This window comes from Mesoplodon bidens (genome assembly GCF_964165515.1).
Source record: "Mesoplodon bidens genome assembly, chromosome: 15".
Lineage (NCBI taxonomy): Eukaryota > Metazoa > Chordata > Mammalia > Artiodactyla > Ziphiidae > Mesoplodon > Mesoplodon bidens.
In genome coordinates this window covers 56,322,407-56,338,805 of record NC_138171.1, presented here as the reverse complement: position 1 = coordinate 56,338,805, position 16,399 = coordinate 56,322,407, and the positions used below count along the sequence as shown (strand labels likewise).

Here is a 16,399-nt window from a genome sequence, read left to right as displayed (position 1 = left end):
TTCCCTAAAGGTCTATTTTAAGGTTCTGTCCTTAGGTCTCTTCCAGTGCTGCTAAATTTTCTCAGGAATCTCATTCATTCACATAGTCTCTCTGGGTATCACTTCCAAGGTGTATTTTTCACTTCTGAGTCCCACACTTGTATTTCCAGCCATCTCCTTTATATATTCCCATATATCGTTCAGTCTGAAATCAGTCCCTTCTCTGGGCTCACCTGCTTTGGTTACTGGCACAGCATTCATTCAGTGAGCAGGGCTTAGAATTACTAAGAGTCAAGAACACTTCTCTCTTTATCCCCCATTTCTTCACTGTGAGTGGAGAACCAAAGATAACACTGATGCTGTTATTTACTGACCTGTTGACAATACCTAACTTTGAGGACGATTCCCAAAGAATTACCACAAGGCTGAGGAATGTCGTCTCTTTCCCTTCCCTGTATTGTGTTAATGTTGATAATTAGTATTGCTATCTGTCTTTACTTATTTATTCCACGTTCATGGAATAAGTATTCATTGAGCAGCTCCTCTGTCCCAGGCAGGGTTCTAGGCATTGGGAAGAATGGCTGATGAGACAGACAAGGTCCCTGCTGTTCCGAAGCTTGAATTCAGGGATGGGTGTGTGGGGGGATATAAAGATCATGAAAAACAAGCAAATTTCTTAGTGATGTGCTATGAAGAAAGTAAACAAGGGAGTGGGGAGGTGATGCCTGGGGCTGAGGAACATAACCACAGACAGGTGGGGAAGGAAGGATACTCTGAGGACTTCTGAGCTGAGGTCAAAATGATAGGAAGCCAATTCCCATCAGAGGAAACAGCAAGTGCACAGGGCAGTGGGACGGTCAGCAAGGGCAGGGTGGCAGAGCCGACGCTGAGAGGTAGGGGAGGGGCCGGGGCAGAGTGGGAGGGGCCTGGGAGGTCGTAGGCAGGAGTCTGGACTTTGTTCTAAGTGAGATGCAAAGCCCCTTTAATGAAGAAAATCACTTTTTAAAGACAAATATCAGAACAGAATAATAAAAGGTAACTTGTGAATATTCACACTCAATGCAATTTATTTACATAGGTTTTTTACTTACATTGTTGTTTTAGGTGTGATCTAAAGAAAAAAACAATCTGTATATATTTGTGTGTGTATGTGTATAGTCACTAACGTTAAAATTAAAAAAAGGAAATAAAATCCATTGAAGGAAAAAGATAATTTAGTCAGTAAAATGTTTTCTAGAAAGATGCTAGAAATCATTTATTATTCCAAGAAAAAAATCCTCCATTGTGCCTATATGTAAATATACCTAAGAGCTCTCCAATGGTTGTAAGACAGTATTTTATGAAGTTATTAAAAAAAATATTACCTGTCAAGTACTATCTCTTGCGTGTGCAACCAAAACTGCTAAGGTTATCTGAACAAGAAATCCCTGGTGTCTATTACAGAGAGCTTTTAATAGAACTTGCTTTGACAATTTATTCCTAAATCTTTCTTCCCTTTAGCTCAATACTATATTGCTACTTAATTTCATGACTGCACAAAACTGCTTTAGACACTATTTGGGGAATAAGTATTAAGAGTTCAAGTAAATGCAAATGATGTTTTTGCTACCTTTTCTCAAAAGATTTCACATTAGAAGACAGACTATAATATTAAACTGTATTATGTGTATATAGATTCTACAGTTATATGTAACTCAGTATCTTTTGCAGGTACATAAGGTAAATGGTTCTAGTGTTTTTTTGTTTATTTTTTATAGTGCTGCTATGAACATAGGGGTGCATGTACCTTTTTTGTTTTTAATAGATCTTTACTGGAGTATAATTGTTTCACTATACTGTGTTAGTTTCTCTTGCACAAGGCTAATCAGCCATATGCACACACATGTTCCTATACCCCCTCCCTTTTGAGCCTCCCTCCCATCCTCCCTATCGCACCCCTCTAGGTCATCGCAAAGCACCGAGCTGATCTCCCTGTGCTATGCTGCTGTTTCCCGCCAGCCAACTATTTTACATTGGGTCGTGCATATATGTCGATGCTATTCTCACTTCACCCCAGCTTCGCCCTCCCACCCCACGTCCTCAAGTCCTATGTCTACCTCCTTATTCCTTCCCTGCAACTACGTTCATTAGTAACTTTTTTTCTTTTTTTAGATTCGATATATATATATATATATATATATATATATATATATATATGCTTTTAATAGAACTGTTAGCATACTGTATTTGTTTTTCTCTTTCTGACTTACTTCACTCGGTATGACAGACTCTAGGTCCATCCACCTCACTACAAGTAACTCAGTTTCGTTTCTTTTTATGGCTGAGTAATATTCCATTGTATATATGTGCCACATCTTCTTTATCCATTCATCTGTTGATGGACACAGGTTGTTTCCATGTCCTGGCTATTGTAAATAGAGCTGCAATGAACATTGTGGTACATGTCTCTTTTTGAACTATGGTTTTCTCAGGGTATATGCCCAGTAGTGGGATTGCTGGGTCATATGGTAGTTCTATTTTTAGTTTTTTAAGGAACCTCCATACTGTAATTTTTATTGGAGTATAGTTGATTTACAATGTTGTGTTAGTTTCTGTACAGCAAAGTGAATCAGTTATATGTATACATATATCCACGCTTTTTTAGACTCTTTTCCCAGTCCTAGTGTCATTAGTCAGGCTTAAAACTAGTGTTTGCCTCATAACCCTCTATTAGGGACTGACTAACTAGCAATGCTGAAAAATCAAGATATTATGAAATGTTCTGTTTGTTAGTGCCATGAAGTTTACTACATTTTTTTCCCCTGTTCTCCAACTTGAGGGGAAACATGACGGAAGACTTGAGATAAACTTATTTATTGTAAAAACCAAATGCAGTTAGATGATCATCTCCCCACCTGCTATCCACAAACCCACCCTTGAGTCCTGACAGTCCAGTTCTAGATCACTTTAAATAAGCTTCCTCCATTAGCAGCCCCTTATTTTTTTCCCAATTAAAATGATTAATTTGGGGCTTCCCTGGTGGCGCAGTGGTTGAGAGTCCGCCTGCTGATGCAGGGGACACGGGTTCGTGCCCCGGTCCGGGAAGATCCCACATGCCGCGGAGTGGCTGGGCCCGTGAGCCATGGCCACTGAGCCTGCGCGTCCGGAGCCTGTGCTCCGCAATGGGAGAGGCCACAGCAGTGAGAGGCCCGTGTACGGCAAAAAAAAAAAGAAAAAAAAAAAAGATTAATTGGAGGCGGGGGAGCATTAGGTGGCCCTCTCTGCCCTGAGAGAGATGCTGGCTTCCTATCCGCTGGGGTGAAAACTATAAACAAGGAAGGAAGCTTCATCTGATGAAGTGTTTACTGTTGTGGCCAGAGCTGTGTCCTACGGCCCATTACGGTTCAGTTCAGCTTTTCAATCTCCTCCAGTGAAAATTCTCTGCCTGGAACGACCCGCTCCTTGGACAGGCTTTTGCCACCCTGAACCTGCTGTCAGAGAAGGGGCTTCTGGGCCTTGCCTAGGCTTTACAAACGCTGGGATGAAGTCCCAGGGCCTCCAGCTAACTGGGTGTCATGTTGCCAAGAGTGGGTACAAACCTGTCACCTGTGAAAAACATTTTCCGGGAAAGAGGCTAATGTCAGGGAGCGTGGGCTCAACAGCTGGACCGCTCGCATCTCAACCCTTCACTCCCCCACTGATGAGATGAGTGACCTTGGCGAAGCGGCCCCACCTCTCTGAGCCAAAGGACTTAAAACAGTACTTAGCACCTAATAAACATTCGAAACCATAGCACTTATGATCATGGTGTGTTTTATTGTTTATCCCAGTATAAGGCACTTTTTAAAAAAGTCTTTTTTTTTTTTTTTTAAAGAAAAAGGAGTCGTAAGTGAACGCATTGGTAATTATTATCAGAATGATACACTATCATTTCCTAACTGCTTTCTGAACCTATCACCATTGGGGAATACTGCTGTTTGGTTACTTTAAAAATGGTGAGAATTTCATAGGATTCCCTGTTCGTAGCATATTCTTGCTGTGTTTTGAATCAATTATCTTCCTTATTAGGTTTTTGGAGAAGGAGATTTAGAAGTTTCATTTCGATTACTTTTAATTATTTCCATATCCTTCCCCAAACCCAAGTGCCACAGTCTAGAGCATTTTGCACAGGTGACATGACAAAGAGAGCTCCAGTCCGTGGTGATTAAACTCTCCCCGTTTCCCCCAGGAGATCCACATCCATACTGATGATCCTGGTTCACGTTCCTCATGTCCGATTCTGAAGTTACCACATCCCAGGCCTCAAACGCATGGCTTATTCGTTACGCCTCTGACTGAATTCCCCTTCTTGATCTCTTCTATCCCCATCTGTTGTAAAGAAAGACGAATGCGAAGCAAGAATGCAGCAGAACTCTAAAACAGGAGCATTCTAATTTTGAAATTTTTAAATTTCTTGCCACAAAACAATGAGCTATGGTGTGTCACCGACCTGTAGTAAAATTAACTTGTCTTTTGTTCCTTATGAATTTATATATCCAGTTATCTTTCTATTTAATTTCACATGGTTTTGTTACATTGACTAAAACTTTTTAACATGAAAGCCTTTTAATTTAATGGACTTTGCAGTTCATTTGCAACCAGTTTTTTGTTTTTTTGTTTTGTTTTGTTAGGATGACTGAATGCTACTGCATAACGCTGTGAAGTTTTCCTGGCAGGATGGCGAGTACCCAGGCTCCCTGTCCACCAGGATGACTGCCGGAAAAGGCGACATGGATAAAATTACGCAGTGGTCAGGAGCCGCAGAGAAGCAGCAGCAAGGTAGATTAAAGAAAGACAATGATGATTTTAACCCATCCACGCTCCTTGGTCAAGGGATCTTGCACCAGCGCATTTAATCAAAATTGGTGCCAATTTAGACAACATGGTTGAAAGCACTGTTTTTGCCCCACAGGAATTTCTGCTTGGTTTCTGAAGAACTCTGCATCAATTCCCATGTTTTCTGTCAAAGTAGACAGAGCTAAGAGTCTCATAAACGGAGGATGATTCCGATCACACAAGAACATCCACCTGTGGAGGGAGTTACTGCAGCAGCGAATGCGAACGTGAGTGAATCAGACGTGCTGCCCATGACTGCAGAGGCGGCCTTTTAGGGCTTTGGTTCTAGTCTCCGGGATGAGGTTTTTGAATATGGACGATTTATGTGCAAAGGTGACTTTTCTAGCCGCCATGAAGGTAAACTCGAGCTTTGACCTGTATCCGCTTCCTCATCTGCCATAACAGATGTCCCAGACTTTAATAGTAAATGTCGGCTATTCAGCTCCTCAGTCAGATGAGTCTCTGGCTCTGGTAACGGGACACAATTACTTGTTTTGTTAGGAAGGGAAGGAGATGATCTTTGTTTTGCCTAGCATTTTGGGAGTTGTGACCACGGTTTACTATAATCAGATGAATTTTGTTCAAAGAATCATCAGAGATGACACTTGGATATCAGGGTGTGACTGAGATTGATAGGTTGACATTTACCATATGATGCCAGAAAACCATCTAATTCAGAGCAGAGTTGAGAAACACATCATTAGGAGAACTTATTCAATCACCCACGCAGAGAGATTCTAATAACATCGTTTATTCTTTCATTCCCAGGCTCCTCTCCTCTGTTTTGCATAGGGAGGACAGTTCTATTTTAAATATCGTTTACGATAGGACCTAGCTCTCTGATTTAAGCAAAAGGACATAAATTCACAAATCTGCCTGGTATACTTTTTTATTTCAATAAGGGGTGGTGTGCAGCTGCTGTTTCTTCCAAAATGAAAAAATAGTAGAGTAAAAAGTGAATAAATCATAATCGGCAATCATTTTTTCTTCAACAAATCCATCAGATCGTCTTCTATTCCCTTCTCACTCAGCTCATCTAAACTGTAGTATCGATGGACGATTTTCTCAGCGGTGACCACCACGACTCGGAGCCCATGGGTGTCTTTGCCCAGCTGGCATCCGATGGCAGATGATACCACCATGTCAAGGTCCTGGTAGGTGCCCCCGGCATTTCTGTGGTAGTGGCCTGAGAACACAGCTTTGATACCTGCAGGGAAGGGAAAAAACATTAGGGGGCCAAGGATTTCCATTTAGGTAACTTGGGGGCTCCAGTGGTTTCTTCTGTGAACAACACATATTATTATAGTAAATGCATAATATTATTCAGCATATGATAAATAAGAAGGCAGCATATGTGACATCCAGAATCTTTTCAAGGATAACTCATGTGTATATAATACATTATTAATCTGTTTCTTGTAATTCATACAGGAAAGTACTAGGGGACAAGGAGAGAAGGGAGAAAAGGTGAATGACTTTGGGAGAGATGAAGGAAATATTTTGAGGCCTACATAAACAGCCATAGAGTAGAAGGTACATGTCTATGAAAAATAATGTTTATCAGAAATATAGATCAATGGAACAGGATAGAAAGCCCAGAGATAAACCCACACACATATGGTCACCTTATCTTTGATAAAGGAGGCAAGAATATACAATGGAGAAAAGACAGCCTCTTCAATAAGTGGTGCTGGGAAAACTGGACAGCTACATGTATAAGAATGAAATTAGAACACTCCCCAACACCATACACAAAAATAAACTCAAAATGGATTAAAGACCTAAATGTAAGGCCAGACACTATCAAACTCTTAGAGGAAAACATAGGCAGAACACTCTATGACATAAATCACAGCAAGATCCTTTTTGACCCACCTCCTAGAGAAATGGAAATAAAGTCAAAAATAAACAACTGGGACCTAATGAAACTTAAAAGCTTTTTGCACAGCAAAGGAAACCATAAACAAGACCAAAAGACAACCCTCAGAATGGGAGAAAATATTTGCCAATGAAGCAACTGACAAAGGATTAATCTCCAAAATATACAAGCAGCTCAATATCAAAACAAACAACCCAATCCAAAAATGGGCAGAAGACCTAAATAGACATTTCTCCAAAGAAGATATACAGACTGACAACAAACACATGAAAGGATGCTCAATATCACTAATCATTAGCGAAATGCAAATCAAAACTACAATGAGGTATCACCTCACACCAGTCAGAATGGCCATCATCAAAAAGTCTACAAATAATAAATGCTGGAGAGGGTGTGGAGAAAAGGGAACCCTCTTGCACTGTTGGTGGGAATGTAAACTTATACAGCCACTATGGAGAACAGTATGGAGGTTCCTTAAAAAACTAAAAATAGAACTACCATATGACCCAGCAATCCCACTGCTGGGCATATACCTGGAGAAAACCATAATTCAAAGAGTCACGTACCATAATGTTCATTGCAGCTCTATTTACAATAGTCAGGGCATGGAAGCAAACTATGTGTCCATCGACAGATGAATGGATAAAAGAAGATGTGGCACATATATACAATGGAATATTACTCAGCCATAAAAGAAATGAAATTGAGTTATTTGTAGTGAGGTGGATGGACTTAAGAGTCTGTCATACAGAGGGAAGTAAGTCAGAAAGAGAAAAACAAATACCGTATGCTAACACATATATATGGAATCTAAAAAAGAAAAAAAAAAGGTTCTGAAGAACCTAGGGGCAGGACAGGAATAAAGACGCAGACATAGAGAATGGACTTGAGGACGTGGGGAGGGGGAAGGGTAAGCTGGCACGAAGTGAGAGAGTGGCATGGACATATATACACTACCAAATGTAAAATTGATAGCTAGTGGGAAGCAGCCGTATAGCACAGGGAGATCAGTTCGCTGCTTTGTGACCACCTAGAGGGGTGGGTTAGGGAGGGTGGGAGGGAGATGCAAGAGGAAGGGGATATGGGGATACATGTATACATATAGTTGATTTACTCTGTGATACAGCAGAAACTAACACAGCATTGTGAAGCAATTATACTCCAATAAAGATGTTAAAAAATAAATTAAATAAAGGAATAGCTAGATGGAAGGAGAAAAAGGTTTGAAACAGGAGAAGGGACAAGGAGGTGGACTTGTCCCTCTCTTTTAAACAGATACTTTTTACTCATTAATTCCTTCATATTTCTCAGGAATCTCTGAGTCCAGGAGCCAAAGATAGGGCCAGTGAAATAACAAAACGTGAAGACATGCATGCAGCAAGGAGAAGGTACACGTTCCACAGCACAAGAGAACAAGCGATTTACAAGCACTCCTTCAAGTCTCTATAATTGACACCCAATTCAAATTCCCACTGTTATTCATTGTTCATAGGGTAGAGCTTTATTTTGGAAGGTGCAGTGTTCTCATTGTGAAAATGGAGATGGGATTTAATAGGTAACATCTTCTCTGTTTTAAATGTCCTTCTGGTATTCTGTATGTGTAAAGCTGTTCTTACCCCCAGCCAGGAGTCCTGACTCTAGGAAAAGCTGTTTTACTTATCATTGGTTGCTTAGTGTGGCAGAGATCAGCCACCCAGGACTGGACTTGCTGGTTAGCCAACAGGCATCTAAAGGACTTTTGGTGTATCTTATTCATCTTAGGACGTGGAAAGTACACCTCAAAGAATTTTTAAAAGCGTAAATCATTTACTATGATATACGTAAGCATTTGTTGTCTAGCATCAAGATTACTGACAGCTATATTAAAATTTTTTGAAAAATAATAATGTTTATGGAGTTCTAATCAAGATAGCACAGCATGGTCAACATTTAATATACCTCCTTCTCTCCAAACTTAGATCTATGATGGATAAACTATAAAAAAAAAACCCAAAGGACAGAGATAGCTTCAATACCAAAATAAATAGCTCTATGGACCAGAAAAAAAAAAGCAGGAAGGCAGAGTAATGAGTGGGAGTTGAGCTCTTACAAGATAATCAAGATTGAAAGCACTTTCTCTGAGATGAGGCAATGAAGGCTGGCTCCCGGCTGGAAACAGGGGTGGTGTTAATACCTCCGTTTAAGGAAGGAGACTGAAGGAAACCACCACTTCCCTGTTCCAGGGTGGTGGTGGGCTGGCACACCCTGGTACAAGCACTCCAGAAAAAAAAAAAAAGGACCTGATTTGTAATGTTTACTCATTTCCATGGAGTTAACATTCTCACGATGGCCGATTTCAAATGACCAACGTGATGTCACTGAACCAGTGGTCAAGAGATGCCCAGGGGCTTCCCTGGTGGCGCAGTGGTTGAGAGTCTGCCTGCCGATGCAGGGGACACGGGTTCGTGCCCTGGTCCGGGAAGATCCCACATGCCGCGGAGCGGCTGGGCCCGTGAGCCATGGCCGCTGGGCCTGCGCGTCCAGAGTCTGTGCTCCGCAACGGGAGAGGCCACAACGGTGAGAGGCCCGCATACCGCAAAAAAAAAAAAGAGATGCCCAGGAGCACACCCACCACCACGGAGTGTTCCCAACACACATACGAGAGCTGTACGCAGCCAAAGAGCAGGGGTGAGAATAATACAGAGCAAGATAATTAGAAAATGGTTAAGTGTCGAGTATGAGTATTTATTACCTTTGCTTCTTAATATAATTTACTTAATGATGAGTTTGTATAATTAAATTCTAACAGTGGCTGTTTAACAACCAACTCACACAATTCTCTAACATTTAATCATTGGTTTTCATGTGTTGGTAGGAGCTGTCTCCAGCACAGCACTGGGTGAAGGCTTATAGCAACCCACGGGTCTAGGGAGGAAGGACAGACACAGGTTCAAGTCAAGGAAGCGAAACATGGTTTCGCAGGATGACTGGGGGGCCAGGACTCTTAAGCACCATCGTAAGGCCTGGTCCCCGATGGGGGCCAAAACCCCTGCACAGGGAGAAGTCGGTCAAGAGGAAAAGTGAGGGAAAAACCACCACCTCCCCCGCTGCAAATACCTCTTACCCAAACTGAACCTGAAATTAAAAATTCCACCATCTGTGAAAATTTCACGCTAAGTAAGACAGTCTTCAAACTCTTCAATTGGGAATATGAATTCACTTCAGGGGAAATCAATGATATAAACTGTCTGAGAAATACTTAAAGTAAATGTTTAGGATATCAAACGTACTCAGTAAAGGCCAAATATCCATTAAAAAGAACAAGATGTTGTGAAACGAAATGGGCATGAACTGAATGAGAACGGTTGGTAATGGAAATTTAGAAATGGTGGACATAAAAGATATGAATTAAAATTTTAAAACAAAACCCTCAATAAATGGGATAAATTCTAGACTAGACATGAATCAGGGAATTAGTGAATGAAAAGGTAGAAATGTGGAGCTGAATCAGAAAACAACACAGACACCCAGACATAAGCAATAAGAATGAGTTCAAAGAACCCAAAGGATGGGTTATTTGGAATTTTCCAGAAAGGAGGAACATATGGGTCTTCAAATGAAAGGTACTAAGTAGGATAAATAAAAATCAATTCATACTGACATATGCCATGGTAAAATTATGGAGCATCAGAAAGAAAAGCCTTAAAACGATATCATGGTGGGACTTCCCTGGTGGTGCAGTGGTTAAGAATCCGCCTGCCAATGCAGGGGACATGCGTTTGAGCCCTGGTCCGGGAGGATCCCACATGCCACAGAGCAGCTGGGCCCGTGAGCCACAGCTGCTGAGCACGTGTGCCACAACTGCTGAGGCCCGTGCGCCTAGAGCCCGTGCTCCGCAGCAGAAGCCACGGCAATGAGAAGCACGCACACTGCAACGAAGACCCAACACAGCCAAAGATAAATTAAAAAAAAAAAAAGATATCATGGCAAAAATACTATAAAGGAATGACAATTAGACAGGTAGCAGGCATCTCAGCCATAAAAGAATCAGGGAGTAATACCTTCAAAATGCTGAAGGCAAGTACTTGTGAACCTCAAATTTTGTACCTAGCTAAACCATCATTCAAGTTTTAGGGCAAAACAGATACATGTTTGGACATATAAAGACTAAGAGTTTACCACTTCTCAAAACATTATGCCGAGTTAAAGAAGTCAGATGCAGAAGGCCACATATTGTATGACTCCATTTATAAGAAATGTCCCGAATGGGCAAATCCATAGCGAAAGAAAGTATATTAGTGGTTGCTGGGTGAAGAGGGGAAAAAGGGAGTGGGAATGACTACTCATGAGCACAGGGTTTCTTTGCAGATTGGTAAAAATGGTCTGGAATTAGACAGTGGCCATGGTTGCACAGTCTTGTGAATATACTAAAGCCACTGAATTTTGGAGTAAATTGTACGGTATGTGAATTATACAGCTCAATAAAAAAATGTTTTTTTTTTTAAACCCGTATGGGAAGGGGAGGAGGCTAGAATGATCCATGTGGTAATGGATTAGAGTTGGAGACATCAGTATGAACTTGTGTTTACCTTAACATGGAAACCCTGCTGACATCTGGAAATATATATAGATGTGTATGTACACAGGTTAGTAGAGAGACACACATTTCTTGCTCTGTCAGGTGCAAGTGCCTAGGAGCAAGGACACATACTAGCAGGGAGCACACCTAGCAGCCACATCTTGGTTTCTACTTCTATTCTCCAACAAAAGGAACTATGGATCCTTGGAGAAATGGGTGACTGTAAGACTGGGGCAGGAAATGTATTTAAAAAGCCACGAGTCTATACTAATACAAATAACTGATTGAATAAATGTGGGGAAAAGAGACTAACATCCCATACAGAAGACTAACAGATAATTTATGTGGAAATTCCTCCTTTAAGGAGGTGGAGTATAACTCCCTACGCCTTAGGTATGGGCTGTGCACAGCAACTTCCTTCAAAGAGTAAAGTATAAAGAGAGGTTTAAAAAAAAAAAAGTAACTTTACAGTGGAGGAACTGACGAACATCAACAGTGATGATACGTCAGGTTGATGGTATGTACCTTGATATGACTGGGATTAAAACAGTAATTGACCTGTGTGGTCTTCCTCCCTTAAACCCATAATTCTGGCATGAAAAAGACATCAGACAGATCTCAATAGACATTCTATAAAATACCTGACCAGTACTTCTCAAAACTGTAAAGGTCATCAAAAATAAGCAAAGTCTAAGAAATGGTCACAGTCAAGAGGCACCCACACCAATGGAATACTACTCAGCAATAAAAAGGAATCAACTATTGACACATGCCACGTCTTGAGTGGATATCAAGGAGATTAAGCTGATTTTAAAAAGCCAACTCAAAAGGTTCCATACAGTATGATTCCACTTACATAACATTCTTAAAGTGACAAAAATTATATAGTTGCTAGGAGTTAGGGACAGGGATGAAGGGGGCTGGGAGTGGGTGTGGCTACAGGAGGGACCCTCGTGGTGAGAGAACTGTTCTGCATTTGACAATGATTCAAAAAATGTATGAAGGAAATACGATCAAATTGTTTAACGCTTCTTGTTAGTAGGGTTCTGAGAGACTGTGAACAGAGCTCTGGAGACTATAGCCGCTCTCCAGCAGCGAGAACTGAGACCCACCTGCGGGCAGGTGTGGGCCTGCCAGCCCTGGACCACGGCTAGGGATGGAAAGGAAGGTGACCCAGGTTTCCCTGTTTAAAACAACCAAAGGTGGAGAGAAACAGCTATTTCCATTGACCGTTATTAGGATGCAAACAGATACAACTCATTTCAGAGGGTAATTAGGTGCTATTAGGTTCTCACATTTTGCTGTGCATTCCTTGACCCAACATCACCATTTTCATATAAATTTATCCTTCAGAGATACCCAGAGAAGAGCCCACAGATGTAGGCGTGTTGTGTCTGTGGGGACAAATATACAGTGCTCACAGAGGCACTGTTTGTAATATTCGTTTACGGGAGACTGGATAAATTATAGTATGTGTATTTAAAAAAAAAAAGAGAGGTTGATTTACATGTACCGGCACTGAAAGGCACCAAATATATTATTAAGTATGAACAGCAAGATGTAAAAAGAAGTGTTGTGTGATCCTGTTTTTGTAAAATAAAGATAACGCCCATGTACGAGGGTGTGTGCTTGTGTTTGTACCCCCAGCTGAATGGGGGAGAAACAGACACTAAATTCACACAGGTGATTTCACCACCAGGGTGGTGGGGTGGGATCAGCAAGGGCGGGCATCACTTTCTATGTTTTTATTACTATAATGTTTGCAGTGATCATGCATTGATTTGGTGATCACAAACAAACATCAAGGTGACGTGGACCGGGAAAGAATGACAGGAGGGACGGAGGTGCTGCCACACCAGGGCCGGAGCTGTGTGGCTCAAAGCTGCGGCTGGAACCGCTGGGTTGGGTGTATCGCCATAAGTGGGGGAAGTGAACAGCTCCTGATCACTCAGGCTGGAGGGCCGTGGAAATGACTGCTTCCTCCACTGCCTTCCTGGGGTTTCCGAGCCTTACGGCCTGTGCCGTCAGACACCCAAATGGGAGAGTGTACGATTAGACCCACCCCGGGGAGCTGCTAACGGTCAGTCGGAACGCACTTAGTATTATTATTATTTTGCTAAATTAGGTTTATGAAATTTGGCTCTTTAGGCCTAATTCATAGTTGCAAAATGTACTATTCTGGAAGGAATGTTTGGCAATTCTGAAAGTTGCTCGCATTAGCCGTAATTAGCTGTAAAAACTCATTTATGTTTAGATTTCATGCCATTATTTGTTGGCATTCGCAGAGACAGGAGTGTTAATGGGGACTGTGCAAGTGACCGGCAGACCTTTCAGAAGGGGTCTTGGTGGACGGTGGAGAGCTGGGCTTCTCTGCCATCAGCGTGTCCCATTCATTTCCTAACCCAGGTCCCCGGGGGCTCATCATTTACTGTTAATGTCCCAAGTCACAGAAATGTGACCAAATGAGGATTTTTAGATGAGCAAAGAAGCCTAAAGAGGACTAGAAATAAAGATGAAAGAGCTGTCAGCAAGCAGAGCTGTTGTGTTCAGAATCTTCTTGCTTCTGGTAAAAGAGATCCCCCCTCCCCCCTGCCCAGTACAACGAGGAACTTGACACTTTGGAGTCCTGAACAGGAAATCAGGCAACGACCATGTGATAAATTTACAAAGGGATGGTCAGGCAGGAGGCTAAAGTCTGTCTCAAAGTAGGGACATATGAATGACTCTCCACTCTCCTGGGTTCTTGTGCAGAGTTCAAGGCTCTGAGATATTCCCAGTTGGCCCAGGGAAAAGCAAAACACAGGGATGAGACTCAGGTGGAAAGTGAGGGAGTCTCTTCTTGGGTTGGAACTGGAACCAGGAGCCTGGTATTTGGTAAAGGGAGTTTCTACTTCCCACCTCCTGGGAAGTCCAGGAGTTCTGAACCCCAGTCATGTCTCCTGATTCTGTCCCAAAGAAGGGCAAACACTGAGGCAGAGTGGGTCGAGGGTAGCAGCAGCAGGACCCTAAGGACTTTTTTTTTTCTATTTGCAATACGCGGGCCTCTCACTGCTGTGGACCCTCCCATTGCGGAGCACAGGCTCCGGACGCGCAGGCTCAGCGGCCATGGCTCACGGGCCCAGCCACTCCGCGGCATGTGGGATCCTCCTGGACTGGGGCACGAACCCGTGTCCCCTCCATCGGCAGGCGGACTCTCAACCACTGCGCCACCAGGGAAGCCCCCTAAGGACTTTTTATCCACCATCTCCTGAATCCTCCCAATGGACCTTTGTCCTAGGGACACAGGAGTCATCTCCATTTTACAGATGAGAAGACTAGGCACGGAGAAGTTAAGGAACCAAGTCAAAGTTACTCAGAAAACAGGGCAGCCAGGATCAGACCCATGGTACTCGGATGTAAGAGCTCAGGTTCTTGCAGACTCAGGTTCTGTCCTTTGGGACCTTGAGCAGGTTACAGACCTTTGTGAACCTCGACTCCCTCATTTGTAAGACAATAATAATACCTGTCTCATGGGTGGCAGAGAGGTTTGGATGACAGCTCAGATGCTGGCAACGTGTGCCCAGTAAACAGCAGGTGCTCATCATACCCCGAAGCTCCCCTGCTGGAGTGGGACGCAGACATGACCAGCTGGCCTTGCAACATTCAGGCCCTTGTCCGAGTTACAATCCTGCCACCAGGACTTGCAAGAAGTTTTACTTATGTTGGTTTTCTACTAGCTTTTTTAAAAATAATTAATTTTTCGCTGTGTTGGGTCTGCATTGCTGCACGCGGGTTTTCTCTAGTTGCGGCCAGCGGGGGCTACTTACTTCGTTGCTTACTTCGTGTGGGCTTCTCATTGCGGTGGCTTCTCTTGTGGAGCACGGGCTCTAGGCACACGGGCTTCAGTAGTTGTGACATGTGGACTCAGTAGTTGTGGCTTGCGGACTCAGTAGTTGTGGCTTTCAGGCTCTAGAATGCAGGCTCAGTAGTTGTGGCACACAGGCTTATCTTCCCGGACCAGGGCTCAAACCCGTGTCCCCTGTATTGGCAGGCGGATTCTTAACCACTGCGCCACAAGGGAAGCCCTCTACTAGCTTTTGATGGGGATGCATTGATTCACAACTCGATGGAGGTAAAGAATATATTAATAAATCATGGTTTTCCTGACGGGTGATTGATTTTAGTGGTGTTTTTAAGAGTTGTGCAGAATTTCCATTCAGACTGTTCATCAGTCATCTGTGGCCGACATGCCTCTATGGTGCCTTAATTGAGTTATCGCGTATAGATTGTTTTTGAATTATGAACTGCTGTAAGGAGGTGACAAGCATCTCAAATTACCACCAAGAAAATCCGCAGCAGAGGTAGCCCCTGCATCAAGAGGACGCCGTCCGTGGCATTAGCTTCATATTTATTTCTCCATGGTATCAAGTCATAAAGATGCTATAAAAGCAATTTTTAAGCTGTCCTGATTCAAATTCATTTCAAATCAATCAGAGGATTGGGATACAATCTCCATATAATTTAATATTCTAATATCAGAAATGTTCCTCAAATCAACCAGGAAATCGGGATGCACCCGGTACAATTTTGGGATTAAAAACTGATGTCCTTCAAGACAGGAGTAGGGGATTAAGAAGTACAAACTATTATATATAAAATAAATAAGCTACAAGGATGTATTGTACAGTATAGAGAATATAGCCAATATTTTATAATAACTATAAATGGAGTATAACCTTTAAAAATTGTGAATCACTATGTTGTACACCTGAAACATATAATATTGTACATCAACTATACATCAATAAAAAAGATGGGGCTTCCCTGGTGGCGCAGTGGTTGAGAGCCCACCTGCCGATGCAGGGGACATGGGTTCGTGCCCCAGTCCAGGAAGATCCCACAAAAAAAAAAAAAAACGGATGTCCTTAATGTCTTTAGTGTTACTTAGGCTTGGAAAGTGTGAACAGATTCTAATTGGGCAGTTTTTACTTTTATCCTGCCTGAGTATACACTTATGAAAATGCTTGGCATCTTTATATTGCCAGCTGTAACAGTGAAACTTGTGTCACAAATCATTAGTCACACTCAATTTATTCTGTCTCAGTGGTAAGGAAAAAAATGGGACTCATAAAAGAAACAAAGAAAAGGAA

At 42.3% G+C, this 16,399-nt stretch overlaps 1 protein-coding gene across 3 annotated transcripts in view; it reads right to left on the bottom strand.

Annotated features, from left to right (window-relative positions):
* Positions 1-3,774: 3,774 nt before the first annotated feature.
* The window catches only part of CPPED1 (calcineurin like phosphoesterase domain containing 1), a 129,310-nt gene continuing 116,685 nt past the window's right edge, over positions 3,775-16,399 (bottom strand). For all 3 annotated transcript variants that reach the window (XM_081257004.1, XM_081257008.1, XM_081257007.1), the window contains one exon: positions 3,775-6,040. In XM_081257004.1, the coding sequence (XP_081113130.1) occupies positions 5,811-6,040 (230 nt within the window). In that variant the 3' untranslated portion in view covers positions 3,775-5,810. The remainder of the gene's footprint in view (positions 6,041-16,399) is intronic.